The 20,394-nt window shown below is 43.9% G+C and overlaps 1 protein-coding gene across 1 annotated transcript; it reads right to left on the minus strand.

Annotated features, from left to right (window-relative positions):
* Positions 1–301: 301 nt before the first annotated feature.
* LOC106603911 (PWWP domain-containing protein 2A) lies at positions 302–20,004 on the minus strand. The gene is made up of 3 exons (XM_014198136.2): positions 18,824–20,004; positions 7,453–9,365; positions 302–1,786 (listed from the first exon to the last, which is right to left on the minus strand). Exons 1-2 carry the CDS (start codon positions 19,966–19,968, stop codon positions 7,481–7,483), a joined length of 3,030 nt encoding a protein of 1,009 aa, XP_014053611.2. The 5' UTR covers positions 19,969–20,004; the 3' UTR covers positions 302–1,786; positions 7,453–7,480.
* Positions 20,005–20,394: the final 390 nt, after the last annotated feature.

A 20,394-nucleotide genomic window follows, 5' to 3' on the forward strand; every position in this document is an offset into this window, starting at 1 on the left:
TTTTCTGGATTTTTTTTTCTTCTCATTTTGTCTGTCATAGTTGATGTGTACCTATGATGAAAATTACAGGCCTCTCTCATCTTTTTAAGTGGGAGAACTTGCACAATTGGTGGCTGACTAAATACTTTTTTGCCCCACTATGTGGTATCACACCATTTTGTCAAATGGGTTGTACAACCTCTGTGTGTACAGGGCCATAGTGTAGTAGTTAAATTGAATTGAAAGATGAATTACTTTTTTATTTTACTTAAATATTCAGAGGATGGCGAAGTACAATATAGAATAAAATACTCACACAAAGTACAAAGGCAAACAGCAAATTTACTGATTTTTAAGATACAGATACAGTAATAACAGGATGTCCCACAACCACCAGTCAGTCGTATGTTTAGTCAAGAAACTATTTGATTGTATTGAAACGCATATATATGTACACGAGAAAGAGAGATGAGCCACAGCTGATTCAGTCACTGTGGCTCTCTTCAGCTGCACCTGACTGACTGAACATTTCCCTTTTGGAATCCCCAATCTGGCCTGCATCACATAATGGCCTCCAGAGTCCAGTCAACTGGCCCTATGTGTTTTGATGTGGGGGGGGAGGGGACTCGGGGAGGAAGAAGAATACTGTATGTAGGTTGGTTTGACCCAGCTGGCAAGGAAAATGACATGTATTCTTAAATTTGCACATTTTAATGTCATAACCTCTTTGAGCTGGATTAAGGAGGAGAGAACAAGGGAAGGTGAAAGACAGTGTGAAAGTCACATGACACTGAGCGGGGGAGTGTGATATAGGCCTATCTTTGTTTTCCTGTATTTGACTGTCAACTGTAGACGACACACCTCAAGTACTGCAACACTACAGCTCCCCAGGAACATTCTAGACATTCGGAGGTGTTCAGCGGGGCTCAATTCGATCCGTGAAGAGCTGCGCTACAAGCGCGATCGAAATGTAAAAGCAATGTTCCCGTGTTACTAAATGTTAATGGCGTTATAAAATGCTGGACTTCAGCCATACGGATTGAATCGAGCCCTAAGGCTGCTTGTAGCTCACTGTGGAATAACAGGAGCTAATTTACGGTTGTGGCAGAGACTGAGACACCGGGATCATTTTTCCCGCACAACAAAACCCATTTTTCTGCGACTGCACTGCAATAGCATAGCACATGCAATCTTTATTGCACTACATTTTTTATTTTATTTTACATAATATTGTTTTTATTCCTTTTTTTTTTTTTTTTACATTTACATTTTAGTCATTTAGCAGACGCTCTTATCCAGAGCGACTTACAGGAGCAATTCGTCGGGTTAAGTACCTTGCTCAAGGGCACATCGATAAGATTTTTCACCTAGTCGCCTCAGAGATTCAAACAAGCGACCTGTTACTGGCCCAAAGCTCTCTATCTTTGCATTTCAAGATCACTGATCAACCTACTATAAAACCCTGCAAAGTCCTGTGTCCTGTCACAACGTCTGTAATAGATATCAATAACAGTCAGAGAACCCACGTGTGCTTGTCTACTGCAGAAGTCTCCACTCAAACCAAGATCACATTCTTGAGGAAATGGACGCCTGCTCAAAACAAATCAGATGGATAGACCTGGAGGAGTAGGTCTGCTTTCCATTATAAATATATAAATGTTCCTTCTTCCGATACTTAAATAAAAAATAATTATGTCCATGACATGTCTCCCATCAATTCTGGACACGTCCTTCCGTCCGACAGTCTTGCAACCAATGGTGGTGTTAGGAGTCAAGGAACCATCAGCAGCCCTTCAGCGTTGCAGCGCTGGAAGAGAGAGAGAGATGGACACATCAGGGACCTTTTCATCCAAATCAGAGGGCATGTTCTTGCTGTATTTGGCCGTAAGAAAGCACATTCAATAGCCATTAAAAAAAAAATCCAAGCACAGACATTATTGAAAAAGGCGATCCTATGGTACCTGGCAGGACGGCCATTCATCCAAATACTAAAATGTTCATTGAATATGGACTGTAGGTCATTGGTCAGCCAACAACAAGGTTTTTGAGGGGACTCCAGTGAACTCAGGAATTAACCTAGTACTCCTTGAGTAAACGGTACATTGTTCACGCTACAATGGCTTTACTTGCAAACTCGAAGAACACTCCTAAGGCGTTTTGGGAGCGGTCCTTTATGTCTCAATGAGGGATCTCTACCTGAGTTGTCCTGTACGGATGTCTCAGCCTAGCAAGTATCTGACAGTGGCAAACCAAGATAGACATCACAAATGAGTCATCGTGTTCTGTCATAAACGTTTCAGCAGTTTGCTGGTCTGCCATGCATTTAACTCAACGGAATATTCAAATGTCCTTGAGATTCAAGCCAGATAACCTAGACTGCTGCCAAGTGGATTGTTTTATTTATGTAAGGTTGTGTATGCTGCTCCTTAACATAAATATATAGGTTGTCTTATAATTTGTATTTCAAGCCAAAACATCACTTCACAGTACCATTTCATTTACAAAAGCATTGCTTTCAATCCACTGACTGACAGCATTCTAGCAATGGCTGTTTTTTTCCATTAGCCTATGAAGTCAATGACCTGCCATCCAGGACCTCTATACCAGACGGTGTCAGTCATACTGTTCTCTCTGCTGCCGCACGGCAAGCGGTACCGATGCACCAAGTCTGAAACCAACAGGACCCTGAAACATCATCTACCTCCAAGTCATTAGACTGGTTGTGTACATATTTACCTCAACTCGTACCCCTGCACATCGACGCGGTACTGGTACGCCGTGTATATAGCCAAGTTATTGTTACATTGTGTATATTATTAATATTATTACTTGTTTTACTTTTATGTCTCTGATTGCTTTCTCTCTGCATTGTTGGGAAGAGTCCGTAAGTAAGCATTTCACTGTTGTTCCACACCTGTTGTTTAGGAAGCATGTGACGTATAAAAGTTGATTTGATCTGTATGACCTAGCTATTAAATAATCGCCTAGTCAGACCATTATTACTGTAAGGCCTATCAGCTAGTTGGAACAGTAATAATGGTCTGAACAGGTGATGTGTTTAATAGCTAGGTCCTATATCTGTTTGCAGGTAAGAAAATCTGTTCAATAAAAGGAATGATTTTGCGCAACTTTTTGTCTTCCATATTCCCCCTTTTCCTCCCATTATCGTTCATGTGTTAACAGCCCCAGGAGACAGACAGTGGATTGACTGGCTGACAGCCCCAGGAGACAGACGGGGGATTGACTGGCTAACAGCCCCAGGAGACAGACGGGGGATTGACTGGCTGACAGCCCCAGGGGACAGACGGGGGATTGACTGGCTAACAGCCCCAGGAGACAGACGGGGGATTGACTGGCTAACAGCCCCAGGGGACAGACGGGGGATTGACTGGCTGACAGCCCCAGGAGACAGACGGGGGATTGACTGGCTGACAGCCCCAGGGGACAGACGGGGGATTGACTGGCTGACAGCCCCAGGAGACAGACGGGGGATTGACTGGCTAACAGCCCCAGGAGACAGACGGGGGATTGACTGGCTGACAGCCCCAGGGGACAGACGGGGGATTGACTGGCTGACAGCCCCAGGAGACAGACGGGGGATTGACTGGCTAACAGCTCCAGGAGACAGACGGGGGATTGACTGGCTGACAGCCCCAGGGGACAGACGGGGGGATTGACTGGCTAACAGCCCCAGGCGACAGACGGGGGATTGACTGGCTGACAGCCCCAGGGGACAGACGGGGGATTGACTGGCTAACAGCCCCAGGAGACAGACGGGGGATTGACTGGCTGACAGCCCCAGGGGACAGACGGGGGATTGACTGGCTGACAGCCCCAGGGGACAGACGGGGGATTGACTGGCTAACAGCCCCAGGAGACAGACGGGGGATTGACTGGCTAACAGCCCCAGGAGACAGACGGGGGATTGACTGGCTGACAGCCCCAGGGGACAGACAGTGGATTGACTGGCTAACAGCCCCAGGAGACAGACGGGGGATTGACTGGCTGACAGCCCCAGGGGACAGACGGGGGATTGACTGGCTAACAGCCCCAGGAGACAGACGGGGGATTGACTGGCTGACAGCCCCAGGGGACAGACGGGGGATTGACTGGCTGACAGCCCCAGGAGACAGACGGGGGATTGACTGGCTGACAGCCCCAGGGGACAGACGGGGGATTGACTGGCTAACAGCCCCAGGTGACAGACAGGGGCTTGACTGGCAAATGTGTTTTTCTACAGGTCTGCTATTTCATAAAAGCCCCACAAAATGTTGCAGTAAAATCGCAGCTAATATAAAGACCACAAGCCCCATTTTAAAAGGCGTGGCCATTGTCAATTTAAAAGGCCCATTTGGTGCAAAAGAGACAATAGAAGTATCTCAAATTCCAAATGACCATCAATGTCTTTATAACAGCTTGTTTCAAGGTGAAACTGAAGGCTTATAAACGTCATTGGATTTGTAGGTGTTAATGGAAGTAGGAGCACTAAAATGACGACAACTAGGGAAGATTCTTTAAAGTTTACATTTTATTTATATACTTTTTAAAAACAGCAGAAAACATTTACACAAGTGTTCATCAAATGTTACTTTTCAACGGTTTTGTCTCCTATACAGCATTCTCTGATCTGCAAACAGATGATAGAAGTCAGAAAGAAACAGCCAACTGTCATAACCATACACGTTTCTGCTTGTAACAATGGTCAGGTCAGTGTGTGCTACCAAGCAATAGGCCTCTGATCTCTACCTGTTCGGGCCAAAAGTGAGGCAATGTTAGTCTTACTTGAAGGCATTCATTTTAATCAAATTGCATTTTAATGGGGGGGGGGGGAAAACATATCAAATGAGATTTTGTTTTACTACAATGTAAAAAACAATTTAAACTGAGCCATGATGGTTTAAAAAGCTGACTCTTATGAATTAAAATCTATAAATTAAAATCTAAAGTGATAGATTTTAATTCGGAAGAGTCAGCTTTTTTAAACCAACATGGCTCAGTTTAAATTGTTTTTTACATTGTAGTAAATGTTTTTCCCCCCATTAAAATGCGATTGATAGATTTTCATTCGGAGTGATAGAAAATCTGTCGTTTCATATTTAGTCAGAGTGGCTAGTAACATATTTAGGAAATGTAATTCATCATTTTTGTGATGAAATGGTCAAATCTGAAGTGAACCCATAATTACAGAACAGATCTTTACCCCCCCCTCCCTTCAGCCAGGATAGGTCATCTTTCCACACAACACCCCCCCTCCCTTCAGCCAGGATAGGTCACCTTTCCTCACTCCCCTCCCTTCAGCCAGGATAGGTCATATTTCCTCACTCCCCTCCCTTCAGCCAGGATAGGTAATATTTCCTCACCCCCCCACCCTTTCAGCCAGGATAGGTCATCTTTCCTCACTCCCCCCCCTTTCAGCCAGGATAGGTCATCTTTCCACACAACACCCCCCCCTTTCAGCCAGGATAGGTCATCTTTCCACACAACACCCCCCCCCCTCCCCTCCCTTCAGCCAGGATAGGTCATCTTTCCTCACTCCCCCCTTCCGCCAGGATAGGTCACCTTTCCTCACCCCCCCTCCCTTCAGCCAGGATAGGTCACCTTTCCTCACTCCCCCCAGCCAGGATAGGTCATATTTCCACACAACCCCCCCCCAGCCAGGATAGGTCACCTTTCCTCACTCCCCCCCAGCCAGGATAGGTCATATTTCCACACAACCCCCCCCAGCCAGGATAGGTCACCTTTCCTCACTCCCCCTTCAGCCAGGATAGATCATCTTTCCACAACCCCCCCCCCTTCAGCCAGCAGGAGAGGTCACCTTTCCACAACCCCCCTCCCCTCAGTCAGACTAAAGAAAACCTTTTAACATTAATCATCATGACAGTTGTAAATAATGTGATACAGATTGTACTGTACATAATATATAAAATCAAGATTCACAGTCGTACGAGATTAGCCAAGCAGTGAAGGAACTGATAGAAGATAAAGTTCAGACGCACCAAATAAAGTCAACACACATTTCCCACTTCAAATTAGGGTGGAGTAGGTCTAACAACGGAAACTGAGAAATCACTGGGCAACTTAGTAAATCAACAAGATATGGCAAACCCATAGGAAAAGTTTAACAAAATTAGCAAAAATATAGTCACTCCATGTAACGTGCTACCATACCACATCTGTCTATGAGAGGAGTAACTAAAATGGCTTCCCACCGCCAATGCTAGTCGACTCAAAATCATTGGGAAGCTTTCACTGCATCAACTAAATGATTGTTGAAAATGTCCCGATGCAGACAATTCATTAAATCAGTGATTTTAAAACAATTGGGCATCATTTTATGTATGAAAAACCAAAGCGCTAGCTAGGAAGATTAGAGAAGTAGGAATAGAACAGTCTTGGGTAACTCAGTAGAGTCAAGGGAACTAGATTATGTAGTAGCACTGTAGAAATATGGGTGGGGGGGGTATTGTATCAATAGCCATCTCTATTTTGAGAGGGGATGAGGAGCGGCACACCATCCTCCTCTCACCTCCACTTGAGGCGACTTCGGCTTAAAAAGGCACCTCTCCTCACCACCCCGGCTCACCTGTCTGGCTTAAAGGCACCTCTCCTCACCACCCCGGCTCATCTGTCTGGCTTAAAGGCACCTCTCCTCACCACCCCGGCTCACCTGTCTGGCTTAAAGGCACCTCTCCTCACCACCCCGGCTCACCTGTCTGGCTTAAAGGCACCTCCTATCCTCGCTACCAAGGCTCAACCGTCTGGAAAGTCCTGGCTGGCAGCTCCCACAGCCAGGCAGCTCCCACAGCCAGGCAGCTATGACTATGTCCGAGGTACAGCAGGTACATAATCCCCTATGCCTGCTCTCTTCAAATCCACAAGTGTCCACTTCCTGGTCACATCACAGCTACAGCATGTTTTCCACCCGTACAGATACATAATATCTACTACTCCTACTCAGATCCTGTATCTTTCCATTCACAGTATCTGACACTGAACCGTTTGTTGCATAGACTGAAAGAAATACCATTTTGTCTCTAAGGTTTTGACAATTGGCAGCGAAACTCGATTGATCGACCTATGAACCCGCGGTGTTAGAACATGACCTAAGTTTCTTTGCACAAATAGTGACATTTAAAAGGCTTCAATTTAAGAAGTAAGGAGAATATTCAAAATCACCGACCAGTGAATAACATTTTTCCTAAAATATACAATTACCAGATTTCCACCAGGTTGGAAAAAGTGATGTTTGATAGGATAAAGTAAAAATACACTGCCATCCTTATATACCCAGCAAGGTTCATAACCCCATACCATCCAGTCCCTTTTCAAGAGTACAACAACAAAAAACATGACTGGTTGTGTTCTGGCCTGAAATATTTAGTTTCTTTCTCCCTGGAAGGTGAGGGGGCCCAGCAGGTGACGAGCAGGGGAGAGATGCAGGGGGGGACGAAAGTGGGTGCCATTTTTGCCTACCTTTCCTTTTCCCCCAAAGCACTCCACCTCACGTCTCGAATTGCGTAAGCAAGGCGCGAACCTCGGGAGTGAGCTGCTTGGCAGCCTTGGCTGCCTCTGTGATGGCTTTACGGTATAAGCCCTTTCTCTTCTTGTCAAAGCGTGACTGGAAGCTTTCTAGAAAAGGGGCGACCTGTGCAAGAGCCAGGAAGGAGGTGGTGGGGGAACCGAACCAGGCAACACGGGCCTCCTGCCTGACTAAGAGCCCATTATCTTTGCGACTGATCTGGATGCCTAAGACGCGGGCTGGCCACCAGGGAAAGCCATATATTTTGGCCCAAACAATGTCCCCTACGCAAATGGTCCTGCCCTCCAGAGAGACACACTTAGACACATTTTTAGAAAACACTTTCTGAGATTTACAGGGCTTTTTCTCTTCCGTAGGGGCAGGCGACGGGTCAGCGACTGCTGAGGACGTGCCGGGGACGGGGGGCGAGGGGCGACCGGGAGGGGGAAAGTTAAAGCTCTCCGTAGAGCTACACTCTGAGTCTGAGGACTTTAAGTCGTCTGCACTATCAACGCTGCACATGGAGGTATTAGAGGAGTCCGGCTGGCCGGGGTTAAGGTTCATGAAAACCACAAGGTTGCCAGCCTTGCTGCCACGCGTCTCCCGCCTCTCCTCCTGCCCCCCCTGCTCCTCTGGCTCCACCTTGGGGTCACCGTGCTCCGTGGCTGTGGGGGGCTCCACTTGGGGCTGGGTCTGAGGACAAACCTCAGGTTCTGGCCCGTTATCTGGGCCCTGGCTTTCAGCAGCAGCGGCCTGGCCTGTGGAGCAGGAGGAGGAGGAGGAGCGTGTGGCGGTGCAGCAGGGCGCGTCTGGCTTTGGAGGGGACAAACAGCCACTTCCCGGCACTTTCTCCAGGCAAGGCGGCTTACATGTAGAAGAGTGATTCTCTTCATTACGGTACCTTTGAGGCTTGATGCGCATCCTGGGTGGGAGAGGGGTGGCGTTGCTTGGTCCCACCCCGCTGATCTGCTGCAGCCGCCGGGTGAAGTGGACCTTCTGGTGTGCGTGGGCCTCCTGCAGGGCGGCTGCCCTCGTCATCGTCTTGGCATTGCCACTGCTGTCAGTGACCACCGTAGTCTCCCTCTGCCTCTTCTGGGCCTTGGCCAGTTTCAGCACCTCCCGGGCCTTGGAGTGATCAACATTTTTGCTCTGTAGCACTTTCTTGGCATTGAGCTGGACTCTGGAGCCACTGTTCACCGGTGATGATGTTGTGGTGGTCGCCCTCAGAACCCTGTTCCCTCCAGCTCCGCCCTTCACCTGGCCCAGAGAGGAGGAAGAAGAGGAGACCTGCCGCTTGGCCACCTCAGCAGCACGGCTCTTCTCCTCTGAACGGGGGTCATTGCGCAGCCGCTTGCTGACAGTGGCTGCTGCACTGTCGTTGCGTCTCCGCTTGGCGTCCTCGCTCCTAGAGTCTGACACAGGGCCTCTGCGTGGCTCCCTCTTGTCCACTGTCGTGACAGCGCCCTTGCACTTGTCACAGAGCACCTGACGGGGCCGCAACTTGATGGCGTTCATGATGGAGGTGGGCTCCTCGCGGTACAGCCTGCGCTTGGGCCGCCTGATCTTGCGGGGCGGCGGCTGAGGTAACGACTGGTTGTAGGTGTCCCTGATGAACAAAGGGGGAGGGTAAGGGGCTCCTTCCTGAAACAGTGGCGGAGGTTTTGAAGTCCATGGGTTAGGCTTAGGCTGGGGGTCAGGGTTTGGTTCGGCCACTGTGACGACTTGGCCATCAGGGTTTTCCTGGACTGGCTTTTCCACATTCTCAGTCTCTGGTTGGAGATGTTCTGTCTTCAGCTGCATAGATTCAGGTTTATCCTTGTATTCTCTCTCGGGGAACAGAGTGATTGGAATTCCATAGGGTCCAAACCTGAGAATAGAAAGTTGAGAGGATTTAGAAACTGTGGATAACTCAACAACAAAAAATAACTCAGAATTTCATTGGCTTTGTTTGTTTTTAAGTTTCTTGTATTTCTGACATTTCTAATTTCAGGCCTACTTAGGTAAATTTAGTACATACATCTAAAGCCATTCAATCCTGAACATGCAAGGAGTAAAGTTTCAGACATACAAAGAGTGCTGTGAAGAACAGCAGCACACTAAATTAGTGTTGCACGAGATCAAAGGGGTTCCCACAGACAAACCCAAACCACCGTAGGTAACTAGAGTGCACAAGGCCCTGGAAACACAGCTTTGTTTACAATATTAATGCTCAACTTCCCTCCAACTTTATTCATTAAAAGAGAAAATGAGTCAGAAACAATGAAGTCTTAAAATCGCTTAAATGTAACTCCATGTAATCTATGTAATCCCCGAAAGTAATTATTTATCATGAGAAGACCATAAACAATAACTAGTAATGCTGCATACTCCAACAAAGGTTCAAATCTCACCTTTCTGGTCAAAATAGTTATACATGGCTGAGGTGTAGTCACTTGAGGACAAATATGATAAAAATCAGAAATATTTTATACGACGCATTTCCTATTCAACAAAACTGGATGAATAAGGCTTGAAATTATACTATATTTAGAGAGCATATAAGTAATCAAATTATAAAACCACTAACTTGAAGAATATACCTTCCTTATAACTGCAAAATACATATTTGTATGTTTAGTATTAGAGAAAATGTCTTTATTCTTGAAAGGTCTCTCTTGATCAAAACATCTGTCCTCATCGCTGTGAACATCTCACAGAGCACTAGCTTGGCTTCCTGAACTCGTTAGGAACCTGCCTTTCATCTCATATTATCCATCTATGACAAACAAAGTGTTTTTGGTTTAAAACCTATTTATTATTTGGGATTAATGGCTATAAATCGATCTCTGAATGTGCTATAGTGATGAAAGCACACTCTCCTGCTGCACTACAATGTAAGGATTGCAGGCAGGATGGGTCATATCCTACCTCTAGTGGGCCTGTACTGAACTACCCTTCCTCCCCTTTGGAGAATCAATCAAATTTATTTATAAAGCCCTTTTTACATCAGCCGATGTCACAAAGTGCTATACAGAAACTCAGCCTAAAACCCCAAACAATGCAGATGTTTCTCCTTAGCCACTGTACTTCTACACCTTAGAAAGGCCAAAACCTAGGTAGAAACCTAGAGAGGAACCAGGCTCTGAGGGGTGGCCAGTCCTCTTCTGGCTGTGCCGGGTGGAGAACAAAACAATGGATCTATACTCTTCCTTAAAGAGATTGAATGGGATCTTAAGCATTTACAAATTCCTAGTATATTGTACAAATTGGGATTTGTATCATACAAATTTCAGGATTTTTATTAGATTTTTGCAGTACGTAACATATATACGAATTGGATGACGTACAAAATTGTGCACAATTTATCGGGGCCGTTTTGGTTTGTGAGCTACTTTCAAAACTACTGGCTGAAATTACCCAAAAAGCTCTGCTGCATCCCTTTAATATGAGCATTCATTGTAACATGGTATTAGGAGATACACTCAAAACAAAGTCCATTTCCTTACGTCATGTCTCCATGAGCATCTTGTAAATGAATGCAACGGCAAAACATGATTATACAAATGGGAGAGTAAACGTATGCCGAGAAATGTTGCTTTTCAATGCACTTGCCATTCATGGGAGAGGGCAATTTCAGTAACGGATCAAATTGCAGTCACAACAACCACTAATTATAATGATATAATTTAGGCCAAGGAGAATGTAATTTGTCTAATTTGAAGAGAGATTGTGCATTGTTTACATAGGCGAGGAGACGGTATGAAACAATACCAATCAAGATTCAGGTTGAGGATGGAGGAATATTTTTTCCCAGCAGAGCAGAGATGATGGGCCATGGTGTTTTAGCTAACCACCAGATGACTAGGAATTATACACCACAGCACTGGGTCAAGATGTGGAACAGTCTGCACAGGATAGATAGAGAATATTCTCTAATAGAATAGGGGGAAAGGATTCCCCAGAAGTCACCTTGGACGAGGCCTGGACTGCACTGAGCCATCATGGAAACTGAAAATGTAACTGGACAATGTGGTAGGCTACGGCCTTTTTCAGAGCATAACGTTAAACGTGGAGGGTTGGGATGCTTGTACTTAATTACTGCACTGAAGGCTACATACAAACATTCCATCTCTCTAAATCAGCAGGATGTGTCCAGTTCAAATGAATTGCTTCCCTGGCAGTTACATAAAGCAAGTACATCCATCCTTGCATTAATCTGGCCATAAGCCCATCCGTTCCTACTTATAAACATCCTTGAAACTGGCGAAAGATGCAGATTCCTCTGTGACAGCCGACACAAAGTGTAAAATTGCACAAGGATTAGGAAGACTCATACACTGATCACAACTAATGAAACAGCCATGAACAGGAGAACATGCAGTTCCTTGCCACTGCCTTTGGTTTCCATCACAGCAGCCTCCTTATCAACCAACACCTTTCATTGTCACACAACCACCATCTTCTCCTTCCTTATCAAGGGATGCTGGACAAAAATATGGCTTGGTCAAGAAACAGATTCTACCCCTAGATCTGAAATAGGCTTATTGGATAGTATAGGGCTGGGAATGGCCAGGGACCTCACGATACAATATTATCACGATACGTAGCGGCCGATACAATATGTATTGTGATTCTCACCATTCTATATGTATTGTGATTCTCACCATTCTATATGTATTGTGATTCTCACCATTCTATATGTATTGTGATTCTCACCATTCTATATGTATTGTGATTCTCACCATTCTATATGTATTGTGATTCTCACCATTCTATATGTATTGCGATCTGATGTTTCAAACATATTGCTCACTATATATCTGATGCAGAGAGAAGAGAGAGCTTTGAGAAAATTAGTTTTGATCAGTAATTGAAATAAAAGTACTGAAAATATGTTGGCTCAGTGTTTAAAAAGATGGAGAACAAGCTATAGGATGGAAAATACTGGGGTTTTGGCACAGGTATAGCCGACAAGCACTAATTAGGGAGATGCATTCAGTTGTACAACTGACTAGGTATTCAACTGAAATGTGTCTTCTGCATTTAACCCAACCCCTCTGAATCAGAGAGGTGCGGGGACTGCCATAATTGACATCCACTTCTTCTGCGCCTGGGGAACAGTGGGTTAACTGCCTTGCTCAGGGGCAGAACGACAGATTTTTACCTTATCAGCTTAGGGATTTGATCCAGCAACCTTTCGGTTACTGGCCCAACGCTCTAACCACTAGACTACCTGCATGCTACAGAGCAACAAAAACAAGCAAACATTTAAATCCATACTTGGAGTTAAAGGATCAATATAATATCGTCCCTAATATAATAATGCGACGTGTAACTATCGATCCCCCCCCTCATCACTATTGGATAGGTACAGGCAATATGGTAGTAGTGTCACCTTATGAGAAGTGGGTGGAATTTGTAACGTGTAACTATCGATCCCCCCCCTCATCACTATTGGATAGGTACAGGCAATATGGTAGTAGTGTCACCTTATGAGAAGTGGGTGGAATTTGTAACGTGTAACTATCGATCCCCCCCCTCATCACTATTGGATAGGTACAGGCAATATGGTAGTAGTGTCACCTTATGATAAGTGGGTGGAATTTCCACCATCATTTGTAATACCGATTTTTTTTCTTCTGATAAGTGCTTAAGTAGAATATGGAATGTTCCAGGGCCCGGTTTCCCAAACGCATCTTATCGTTCATCGTTAGAACCATTGATGATTCTAACAATGAATTAGCCTTAAGTTGCTTTTGGGGAACCGGGCCTAGGTCTATAGTCCAAACCGACAGCAACTCACCTCACCTGTCTTTTGAGCACACATCCAATGGGGAAAACAACACCACCATATGATCTGTAGAGAAAGACCGATAATCGGCCAAGCCGATATAGGCCTTTTCTAGTCTATCGGGCCTTCTCTTGGGAGGCGGCAGGTAGCCTAGTGGTTAGAGCATTGGGCCAGTAACTGAAAGGTTGCTGGATCGAATCACTGAGCTGACATGGTAAAAATCTGTCATTCTGGCCCTGAACAAGGCAGTTAACCCACTGTTTCCCGGTAAGGCGTCATTATAAATAAGAATTTGTTTCTTATCATTTTGAACATGCACCATTTTCGTCAACGAGCCATCTGACTTGCAGTGTAACATTAGCTATTTACTGGTGTGTTGATTTGACCAACAGGAAATTGTATCCGTATATTGACAGTTGAATTAGATTATTGTCATAATAAGGAAAGAAGCAAGTGTTTTAAAATATCTAAATACAGGGTAATGGGTTTGGCTAGCTAAAAATCTTCCTGTTTATGGACCAAGAAATCTGTAGAGGGAAAGGGGGGATACCTAGTCAGTTGTACAACTGAATGCTTTCAACTGAAATGTGTCTTCTGTGCTTGTGTGCATTCTCACTTCTCAGATTTGAGTCCTTCGGATAGAACTTGCATCGTCATGTGATCTTTTTTTCCTAACCTCGTTCTCGTTAGATATTATGCACATTATGACTTGGTAGCAAATGTCATCGCCATTGAGCTAATTCTCATAGTAGCAGTAAACAGCACCAAGTGATATGAGCGATGGAGGGATGTGAAAGGAAGTGGAGTAACAGCCTCACTATCCAATCATAGCAGTAGAATCTAGCAGCGGAGCTGTTTAGATGAGTCATGACATCTGAAAAAAAAAAATCAAAAATCCTGATCACAGAAAATTACCAAAATAATACTAGTTTCATAAGCATCCGTGATCCCAAATCATTAAGTTACTTTGGACCCATTTGGACTGAATAGATGTTATTCAATATAGTCAAACTAAAAGCAGTGCCTATATGATGTCCTTCCATACAGGCTTGACATGGAGTGATGCTTCTATGCAAACGTTGTTGATCAGTAGGCTAATAGAAGTCCTACATGGAAGGAGTACAGATTGTCATCTGTAGCACCATAGACACTGGTCAGCCAAAACAAGCTCAATAACTCCTATTGAATATGCATTCACCTGTATTGTGAGTAAGCCTTTGCCATCCTAATTTACCGTGTTTATCAAGAGACCATTCAAATAAAATGAATCCCATTATGTTATGTAGTTAGATTTTGATAAAACAATCACATTTTTTGTTAGATTTTTTTTAAATGAATGGCTACCTCTGGGAAATTTTGTAATCAACATTTAAAAATTTAATGATATTGAATATCAGTCTAAAATATTGTCAATTGGGCTCCTTGACCCTCAAAAATCGGTATCGGCCCTAAAGAAAATCCATATCAGTCGTTCTCTAATGAACTATGTTATGGAACACACTCTGGCCAATCACCGGCACAAGGCCTGCACTCTGGGGACTTTTGGAAACCAAAAGCCATAAACCGATCCCTTAAACTAGAGAGGAAAATGCGAAACAAGAGGTTTAACTCTCACCAAAATCTGTCCAAAATAAGCCCAATGAGTTTCTATGTTGCCTGCCTTCCCCTCTTTGGGACAAAGACTTCTCTTGTTAAGGCGGAGAAATAAGCATCTTGTCATTATATACAGATCTCTGCTTAGACTCAACAATGAGGATCTAAAAAAATATATAATTGTATTTTGTTTGTAGAGGGGGCTGGTGCTGATTATCTACAGTGCTGTAAGATTGTAAAAGGAAACCCTAAGGTTTTAGTGGCCTCCATCTTGTCATTGCAATGAACTGACCATTGTCTTTGAGATGACCGCTGCTCAGGATCTTATCATAGCAACTTAAACTAATGTGGCTTCCCAAGTTATAGCATATATTATTCCATGTATTGATAGACTATATTAATAGCCTAGGTCTACATGGTATAACACCAGAAATTAACATATCCTGATATTATACTCTGAAATGATATGACGCTATCCTGAAATGATATGAAAATATCCTGAAATTATATGAAGATATCATTTCAGGGTATAATATCAGGATATCTTCATATAATATCAGGATATCTTCATATCATTTCAGGGTATAATATCAGGATATCATATAAGGATATGAAGATATCCTGAAATGATATGAAGATATCCTGAAATGATATGAAGATATCCTGAAATGATATGACGATATGCTGATATTATACGAAGATATCCTGATATTATACCCTGAAATGATATGAACATCTAAAGAACCACTCCACAAAGAGCAGCTTGTGAAGGGAAACGAAACACCGCAAAGTGTCGATTTCCTCTGATAGTTTAGTAAAGTTTGTGTGTGCAGATGTCACCTTTGCTTAACATAATAAGGATAATTTACATAGGCCCCCAGGCAAAAATAAGAAAGTTTAACAATGACCCTAAATATAGATCTGCAGCTGATAAGTGAGAGAAAGAAGTGGGGGGTGGGGTGGGTAGAGGAAAGGTGTTGATGAGGCGGGTGATAAATTACAAAGAGGAAATAAGACAGAAACCGGGGGGGGGGGGTAACAGTAGCATAGTTCTACTCTACCAACTGCACCATTCTCCAATGCTGCTTTTTGACTTTAACACCAGTGTTACACTAGTGTATACACTAGAGGTCGACCGATTAATCGGAATGGCCGATTAATTAGGGCCGATTAAAATTTTTCATAACAATCGGTAATCGGTATTTTTGGCCACCGATTTGCAGATTTTTTTTTTAACAATATTTTTTTAACTAGGCAAGTCAGTTAAGAACACATTCTTAGTTTACAATGACGGTCTAGGAACGGTGGGTTAACTGCCTTGTTCAGGGGCAGAACGACAGATTTTTACCTTGTCAGCTTGGGGATTCAATCTTGCAACCTTACGGTTAACTAGTCCAATGCTCTAACCACCTGCTTTACATTGCACTCCACGAGGAGCCTGCCTGTTACGCGAATGCAGTAAGAAGCCAAGGTAAGTTGCTAGCTAGCATTAAACTTATCTTATAAAAAACAATCAATCATAATTACTAGATAAACTAGTAATATCATCACCCATGTGTAGTTATCTAGCCTGTCCTGCGTTGCATATAATCGATGCGGTGCGCATTCGCGAAAAAGGACTGTCGTTGCTCCAACGTGTACCTAACCATAAACATCAATGTCTTTCTTAAAATCAATACACAAGTATATATTTTTAAACCTGCATATTTAGTTAATATTGCCTGCTAACATTAATTTATTTTAACTAGGGAAAATGTGTCACCTCTGCAACAGAGTCAGGGTATATGCAGCAGTTTGGGCCGCCTGGCTCGTGGCGAACTGTGTGAATACTATTTTTTCCTAACAAAGACAGGCAACTTAGCCAAACGGGGGATGATTTAACAAAAGCGCATTTGCGAAAAAAAGCACAATCGTTGCATGACTGTACCTAAGCATAAACATCAATGCCTTTCTTAAAATCAATACACAGAAGTATATATTTTTAAACCTGCATATTTAGCTAAAAGAAATCCAGGTTAGCAGGCAATATTAACCAGGTGAAATTGTGCCAGTTCTCTTGCGTTCCTTGCACACAGAATCAGGGTATATGCAACAGTTTGGGCCGCCTGGCTCGTTGCGAACTAATTTGCCAGAATTTTACGTAATTATGACATAACATTGAAGGTTGTGCAATGTAACAGGAATATTTAGACTTAGGGATGCCACCCGTTAGATAAAATATGGAACGGTTCCGTATTAAACTGAAAAAATAAACGTTTTGTTTTCGAGATGATCGTTTCCGGATTCGACCATATTAATGACCTAAGGCTCGTATTTCTGTGTGTTTATTATATTATAGTCTATGATTTGATATTTGATAGAGCAGTCTGACTGAGCGGTGGTAGGCACCAGCAGGCTCGTAAGCATTCATTCAAACAGCACTTTCATGCGTTTTGCCAGCAGCCCTTCGCAATTCTTCAAGCATTGCGCTGTTTATGACTTCAAGCCTATCAACTCCCAAGATTAGGCTGGTGTAACCGATGTGAAATGGCTAGCTAGTTAGCCGGGTGCGCGCTAATAGCGTTTTAAACGTCACTCGCTCTGAGACTTGGAGTAGTTGTTCCCCTTGCTCTGCATGGGTAACGCTGCTTCGAGGGTGGCTGTTGTCGATGTGTTCCTGGTTTGAGCCCAGGTAGGAGCGAGGAGAGGGACGGAAGCTATACTGTTACACTGGCAATACTAAAGTGCCTATAAGAACATTCAATAGTCAAAGGTATATGAAATACAAATCGTAGAGAGAAATAGTCCTATAATAACTACAACCTAAAACTTCTTAACTGGGAATATTGAAGACTCATGTTAAAAGGAACCACCAGCTTTCATATGTTCTCATGTTCTGAGCAAGGAACTTAAACGTTAGCTTTTTTACATGACACATATTGCACTTTTACTTTCTTCTCCAACACTTTGTTTTTGCATTATTTAAACCAAATTTAACATGTTTCATTATTTATTTGAGGCTAAAATGTTAGTATTTATGTATTATATTAAGTTAAAATAAGTGTTCATTCAGTATTGTTGTAATTGTCATTATCACAAATAAATACAAATCGGCATCGGCTTTTTTTGGTCCTCCAATAAATCGGTATCGGTGTTGAAAAATCATAAATCGGTCGACCTCTAGTATACACCCTTATGGTATACTAAGGGCATTGTGTTTACATAGCTAGGGCTGACAGTGAGGACTTGTGAAAAGCAGAATCAACGACCTCTGCATAATAAAAAGTGTTGCTTTGTGCGAAGGTGTTAAAAGTTCACAGTTAGCCATTGTTATGTAAAATGACAGCTGAAAAGTACCAGTGGCCTGGCTTTGGCCCCAAGTGAGAGCAGGGCTGCCGGAGCCATGGCCCATTGAGGCACGGGTGCCGGCTCACGTAAATGGAAACAGAAAAGTCTGAGCATTTTGGGTAAAACACTAGGGTAAATCCTGTATGGAAATGCATCATAAGACTGACCTTACACTATAGACTGTTCATGTGATCCTCCTCTCCAGTTGACCTCTGATATAACTGGACTTAGTAAATAAAACCCAAGATGAGTTTTGTAAACTGAAAAGACTAAAACCAAAAGCACAGCCCACATAATTGGGGATAAGAGCAGTTATTCTCTGTATTTTTGTGACTTGGTTGTCAAACTATAGAGGTCACTTGGTAGCTTGACCCCTAGCCCTGTGGCAAGAGTAGAAAACTGTGTCTGTTAAGGTTAGGAAGATGGGTTTGCAAAGCACAAGTTAGGAATGTAGACGCACCACATATTTCAGGAGTGTACATTGTATGTGCCATGGATGGCAGTAGTAAACCAAACAAAGTGATATGATTCCAAGGTGTAGGCCTAAATTTAAGAACAGAAAACAAAAAAAAGTGACAGAAAGTGACATAGCTAGAAAAACATAAGAGACATTTCTGAGAAGGATCATAATATACCTTTTAGATAGGTCCATCAGAACCCCAGAGAAGATTTTCTTGCCTAACTGAAAGGACACCACCAGTGCGTCGTCGATTATGTGATCCAGAGATACTAGAACCTCGGACCCAGGTATCAGGTTGTGCACAGAATCAGGCTGTACCTCCTCAGTTTCAGCACCAGACACATGAGGAGAGGGTTTCGATACTGGATCTCTTTCACTGAAATTCGTTTCGAACCTCTGTGGTGAGCACGAGTCTCCAAGTTCTGCCGAGGATGGTACCTGGTCCACTGGCATTACAGGAACCTCGGGTCTCGGAATGTTCTGGGTTGTTATGCTCGAAAAGTCACACATGTAACCAGCCTCCATGGGTGTCCCAAGGACTGTTTCCCTCTCTTGAATTGGTAGAAAGTCGACGTGGTCTATGGACTGGGGACGTTCAAGCGAAGCAGCTTCTGAGGAGTCGTCATTCTTGAACTCGGAGACGGAAGGGAATTCATCTGTTGGTTCGGGATCCAGTTCAGCCTCGTGAGACGGTTTAATTAAAGCCCTATAGTCACACTCGATATTAGTAGGTTTGGTTAATTCTGGGTTCTTATCGTAATCTATAATGGGTTCCGCTGGTTCTGCTAACGACAGCCCAGCCTCCGTAGCCACAGGTTGCGCAGGGAACGAATGCAAAAAGACCACCGATGGCTGTGAATCGGAGATGGAGCGATTCTGAATGCAGGCGTAGGGCTCGTGCTTACTGACCTCGTTTGCAGGTTCAACATTCGGCGAAAAAAACTGTTTCAACCGTTCCGCCCGGGACATGGTGTATTTGGAACCAAAGCCCTCGAGAGCATGGTTCTCCGTTTTTTCTACGCCGACACCGAGACAGCCTGCCTCTATCTGTTCATCCTCTGCACTAGCAGCGAGGGCTTTTCCCGCTGCTTCTAGGTCTGGCCTGTTCACTAGCTCCATTTGGACCTGGTTGCATTCCTGAACTGCATCCCCATCCTTGAGTTGGTGAACATGGTCCATTACTGGTGCGTACTCCTGTGTCGCATCGAAGTCGATTTTAGCCTCCGGCACCGGTTCCGGTTCGAACTCACCACTGTTCCCCGCTGTTGTTGTTGATGATGATGCCGCAGCAGCTCCTGGCTCCGCAGCCACGGCCGCCATTTTCTTTCCGCTTTGCGTGTACGGCCAGGTCCTCTCCCTGTGATAGCGATAGAGCCCGCCTACTTAAAACCCAAGAACACTTGGGATTGGCCAGCAAACTACAAAATTGTAGTTGACTGGTCAATATCTACGTAATTCAACAGAAACCCCTGGAAACACTTTTGTAATTGGCTCCCTTTGTCTGGTTTTGTAAACATTTGCCACAAGGGGCGATATTGTATTGTATTTTAGGCACCAGCGATGTTCAAACAGAAATGTTACAACATTTACAGTAGGCCCAGTGACATTAGGACCTTTGTCTTTGGTTCAATACTGTCCCAGTATCTGTGCGTTAAGAGATGTCTAACGCCCAGGAAGCTCCAATTCAAACTCCCAATAGACAGCTTTGCAAGCGTTTTAATGTCAAATATGGAGTTTCGTTGAGCA

Source organism: Salmo salar, chromosome ssa04 (assembly GCF_905237065.1).
Source record: "Salmo salar chromosome ssa04, Ssal_v3.1, whole genome shotgun sequence".
Classification (NCBI taxonomy): Eukaryota; Metazoa; Chordata; class Actinopteri; order Salmoniformes; family Salmonidae; genus Salmo; species Salmo salar.

Coding starts and splice junctions, on each gene's coding strand:
- LOC106603911 (XM_014198136.2), bottom strand. CDS start 19,968: ATGGCGGCCGTGGCTGCGGAGCCAGGAGCTGCTGCGGCATCATCATCA. Junction 9,366..18,823: donor CTGATGGACCTATCTAAAAG/GTATATTATGAT, acceptor TTCTATTCTCAG/GTTTGGACCCTATGGAATTC.